This window comes from Silene latifolia, chromosome 7 (assembly GCF_048544455.1).
Source record: "Silene latifolia isolate original U9 population chromosome 7, ASM4854445v1, whole genome shotgun sequence".
Lineage (NCBI taxonomy): Eukaryota > Viridiplantae > Streptophyta > Magnoliopsida > Caryophyllales > Caryophyllaceae > Silene > Silene latifolia.
In genome coordinates, this window is record NC_133532.1 from 45,735,673 (window position 1) to 45,740,036 (window position 4,364).

At 35.4% G+C, this 4,364-nt stretch overlaps 1 protein-coding gene across 1 annotated transcript; it reads right to left on the reverse strand.

Annotated features, from left to right (window-relative positions):
- Positions 1 to 2,369: 2,369 nt before the first annotated feature.
- Positions 2,370 to 4,007, reverse strand: LOC141590028 (uncharacterized). The gene is made up of 3 exons (XM_074410645.1): positions 3,441 to 4,007; positions 2,982 to 3,336; positions 2,370 to 2,881 (listed from the first exon to the last, which is right to left on the reverse strand). The coding sequence occupies exons 1-3, from the start codon at positions 4,005 to 4,007 to the stop codon at positions 2,370 to 2,372; spliced, it is 1,434 nt and encodes a 477-aa protein (XP_074266746.1).
- Positions 4,008 to 4,364: the final 357 nt, after the last annotated feature.

Sequence of the window (4,364 nt, forward strand, 5' to 3'; positions counted from 1 at the left end):
TCTTGGAGTGGGAAGCTCCAAGAGGCGACCCAAGCGTAAGACGGTTTCCCAACCGCCTTACGTCTCATCAACAACCAACATGATACTCAAATCTTCCATTCAGCACCTTCAACATCCACAATAAACCAAGTATGCACCATATGCCAAATAAGACTTTCCACACAATAATAAACCATCTTATGACAAGAATCCACATGTTTACTAATAAATCAACTAATCAATTAACAAACTTCTCAATTCATGTTATAATGCAACTAAGTGATATCATGATGCGAAATTCACTTACCCATTCACAAGTTATGATGAACATCCAACATTAGTATGTAAGCAAACCCTAATTACTTACTTACTCATGTTATCATGCAACTACCACAAGTATTATGTAATTCATGACAACTAATGTAAAAGCAAACACTCATATTATCAAAGCTAAGTAGGGAAACCCTACCTCTTGAAATCTCCAAGTAATTAGGCAAGCAAGCAAGACGGGCTCCTCAATGAAGTCTCATCCTACACAATTAATGACTAATTATCACCACAACATAATAATAATAATAATAATAATAATAATAATAATAATAATAATAATAATAATAATAATAATAATAATAATAATGGTGGTGGTGGTGGTGGTGGTGGTGGTGGTGGTGGTGGTGGTGGTGGTGGTGGTGGTGGTGGTGGTGGTGGTGGTGGTGGTGGTGGTGATGATGATGATGATGATGATGATGATGATGATAATAAAAAATAAAAAAAAAAATAATAATAATAATAATAACAATAATAATAATAATAATAATAATGATAATAATGATAATGATACTAATGATAATGATGATAATGATAATGATAATGATAATGATAATGATAGTGATGATAATGATAGTGATGATGATGATGATGATGATGATGATGATGATGATGATAATGATTATGATGATGATAATAATAATAATAATAATAATAATAATAATAATAATAATAATAATAATAATAATAATAATAATAATAATAATAATAATAATAATAATAATAATAGGGTTATTCCCATTGGTACCCTCGAGTTATCCACTTTTCTCACTGGTACCCTCACCTTTTCATAATCTCCAATTATACCCCTTAACTTTCTTCTTCACTCCCAACTGTTACCATAACTATTTTCCGTCAAATACTTCCGTTAGATTTTGTTACTCAGCTGCTAAATGTACATTCTCTCTCTCTCCGAAAATCCACTCTAAAAGCTCACTGTACATAAGGTAAGCCTACCTCATTTTCCTTTCGCAGTTTGGCTATGGTAATGACATCTCATTTTAACTTTCTATATACGACTAATATACTGAATATATTCCATTTGATTCTCGAAAAACTTGCTGTGGAGTACTAGATTAATCCTCAACACTTCATCTTGTTCACTTCATCTTGTTCACTATACTTAATATACTCCATTTGATTCTCGACATTCGTTGATATCTCCAATTAGAAGATGAATAACTCAATTTCTCTTTTCCAGGTTTGTCTGACATCTTCTAACTTTTAATCATTTGTATCATGATTGTTTTTCATGTTTAAATTTGCAATTTCTATGGTTTTCTTTGTTGGGTTTAATAACAAATCAGTAGTCTATTGTTTCTGATTCTTTTTGGAGATTGATAAATGTGATGTACAATAAATCTCTTTTAAGACGGATATATCCGTCTTAAGATTAAAACGGGTCAAATAATCTACCACTTAAATAGGTAAGACAAGTCGTATGCTATTTGACATGTCTTAAGCTTAAGACGGATAATACCGTCTTAATAGAGCTTTTGTGAAGTAATAAAAGGCTGAAGCTAGATACTTTGGAATTAAATGAGGGAATCTAGCAAATTTGACAGTATATGAATGTGTTTCTCAAACAAAAACTTTCATGTTTCATAGCAACAATTCTTGATTTTGTCTTCCTGTTTGTAAAGACATGCCAGTTTCATGTTTTAGAACCAAAACAAAACATTACAGCAACTGCTAAAGACATAAAGCAGATTGGTCTTCTTGCTAACTAGCATTCCATATCAGTCATAATACAAAACCAACTACTATTATATCAGCAATTCTTCATCTTGTCTTCCTCTTATGACCCTTGCTTGATGAACCATGGACTGAAGCCGCTGCTGATGTCTGGGTGTTAACAATTTCAGCTGCAAATTCTATTTCAGTATTGCCCAAAACTGCACCCTCTAAGTCTTCTAGTGAGTCAAAAAGTTTGATGTGTGACTTGCCACTCATCTTGTTACAACGATTGGTAATCTTACCTTGCATTTATCCCCTCTCTTTTGCAGTGTAACCTCCTTTACATGTTTTTGAGTTATGCCCAAAGCATTGACATTTTGCACACTTTATTGATGTTGATCTTTTTCCCTTCCTTTGCTCCTTTGCTCCCCTGGTTCTCTTCTCATATTTCTACATGGTCTCCCAATTGATCTCCTTAGAGTGGGTGGTTCTAGGCAAGGGACATCAAACACAGGCAATTGCTCACTATCGGCTATTGGATTAATGGACATACCATATGCCTCCTTATATCTCCTAACAGAATACCATTCACTCACGTAGTCAACGGGATCCCTTTCGGAAAATAATATTGCCCTAATAGCATGTTTGCATGGTATGCCACTAATTTGCCAAAGACCACAAGCACAGGTTCCCTTATTCAATGACACATGCAGTTTAGTAGTACGACCTTCATGTACCTCAAATTCGCCCCTTCCAGATCGGTAAGCAAGGCATGTTCTTGAATCTTTTTTAAGCACCTTCAGCATATTCATTATGTTAGGACATATCCCTTCATCTGGCCAAGAATCAGCTATATGTTGTCTTGTAGCGTGTCTCACCATTGTCGTTCTTCTAACACCTAGTACAATAAATTGTTTTAGTTAATTACAGCTTACATAAGAGCAAACTCACCTTCAAGGAGACTAATACCACTTACATACATTTAAGAGAGAACTCACCTTCAAGAAGACTAAGCACTGGTAAGCATCTTTGTACTCCTAGTGCACTGTTAAAGCTTTCTACAAAGTTAGATGTATTCTCGTCACTACAAATTCTCGGGTCAAATTTGTGTTTCGCCCAAAGCTCCTTTTCTCCTAAATCAAGGAACCACCTAGCACATCCTTTCCCTGCATTTTGGACAACTATTTCAAGAGCTTTCTTGAATGAAAACTCCGATGTCGCATTAACCACTCTCCAAAACAACTGGTGCATCATTATTTCTGGGTATTCAGATTTGAAGTTTTTACAAAGATGCCTAGCACAAAACCTTCTATATGCTTCAGGCCATACAATTTCCAAAGCTGGCTCCACACCCTATTCAATTTGGGATACATATTACATAATAAGTTTTCATATAAACCGATTAAGGCAAACAAATTTAACTAAATTAACAGAAGGAGTTAAGTATTAAAAATTACCTTTTGTCTATCATAAATGATTGTCCAATCACTTCTCTCACAGCTGGAAATAACTTGCTTCAAGTGCCAAAAGAAATTTGCCCAGCTATCCTTGTTCTCAGACTGCACTACACTAACTGCCACAGGAAATATTTCATTGTTTCCATCAAGTGCAATAGCTGACAACAAGACACCACCATGATTACCTTTCAAGTGAGTTCCATCAACTCCTATAAGGCTCCTACACCCTGCCATTAAACCTTTAATTTGAGCGTCAAAGGAGATAAAAACACTTTTGAACTGTAGGGTTCTTTCTGGGGTATCCATTAACGACCACGCACAAAGGGCGGAGCTTCCGGGATTTGTTTGCTTCACCATCTTACAATACCTGGGCAATAACTTATAACTGTCATCATACCCACCATTTATTTCTTTCAAAGCTTGTTTTTTCATTCTATACAATGTAGAAAGCTTCATTTCTATCCCATATTTATCCATGAGAAGATCTTGAATAGATTGAGCCGAGATATCAGGATTTGCTCTTATATCCCCCAGTAACTTTTTTGCCGCCCAAGAAGCACTTGCCATTGGATTGTGATTCATTACACCCGTACAACTATGATCAGGGTTATTGATTGACTTTATGGCCCACGTTGTCCCATCCGGAAGTACACTTGCATGAATTCTCTAGTTACATGTGAGAGTGGCACATTCTGCAGTGTATCTTTTTTTGTCTGCCTTAACAACAATTACGAAGAACTCTTCTTGAACACAATAATCCCGTAGAACATCTTTAAAATGTTCATTATCCATAAAAAGCATCCACGGCCTTAATCTAATTTCCCCAAACTCCTTCTTTTCATACATCTCTCCATTGGCATAAAGCTGAGCCAAGTACCCCTCATCATCTAACACCCATTCATTGCGTTGAAAAGGAACATAACC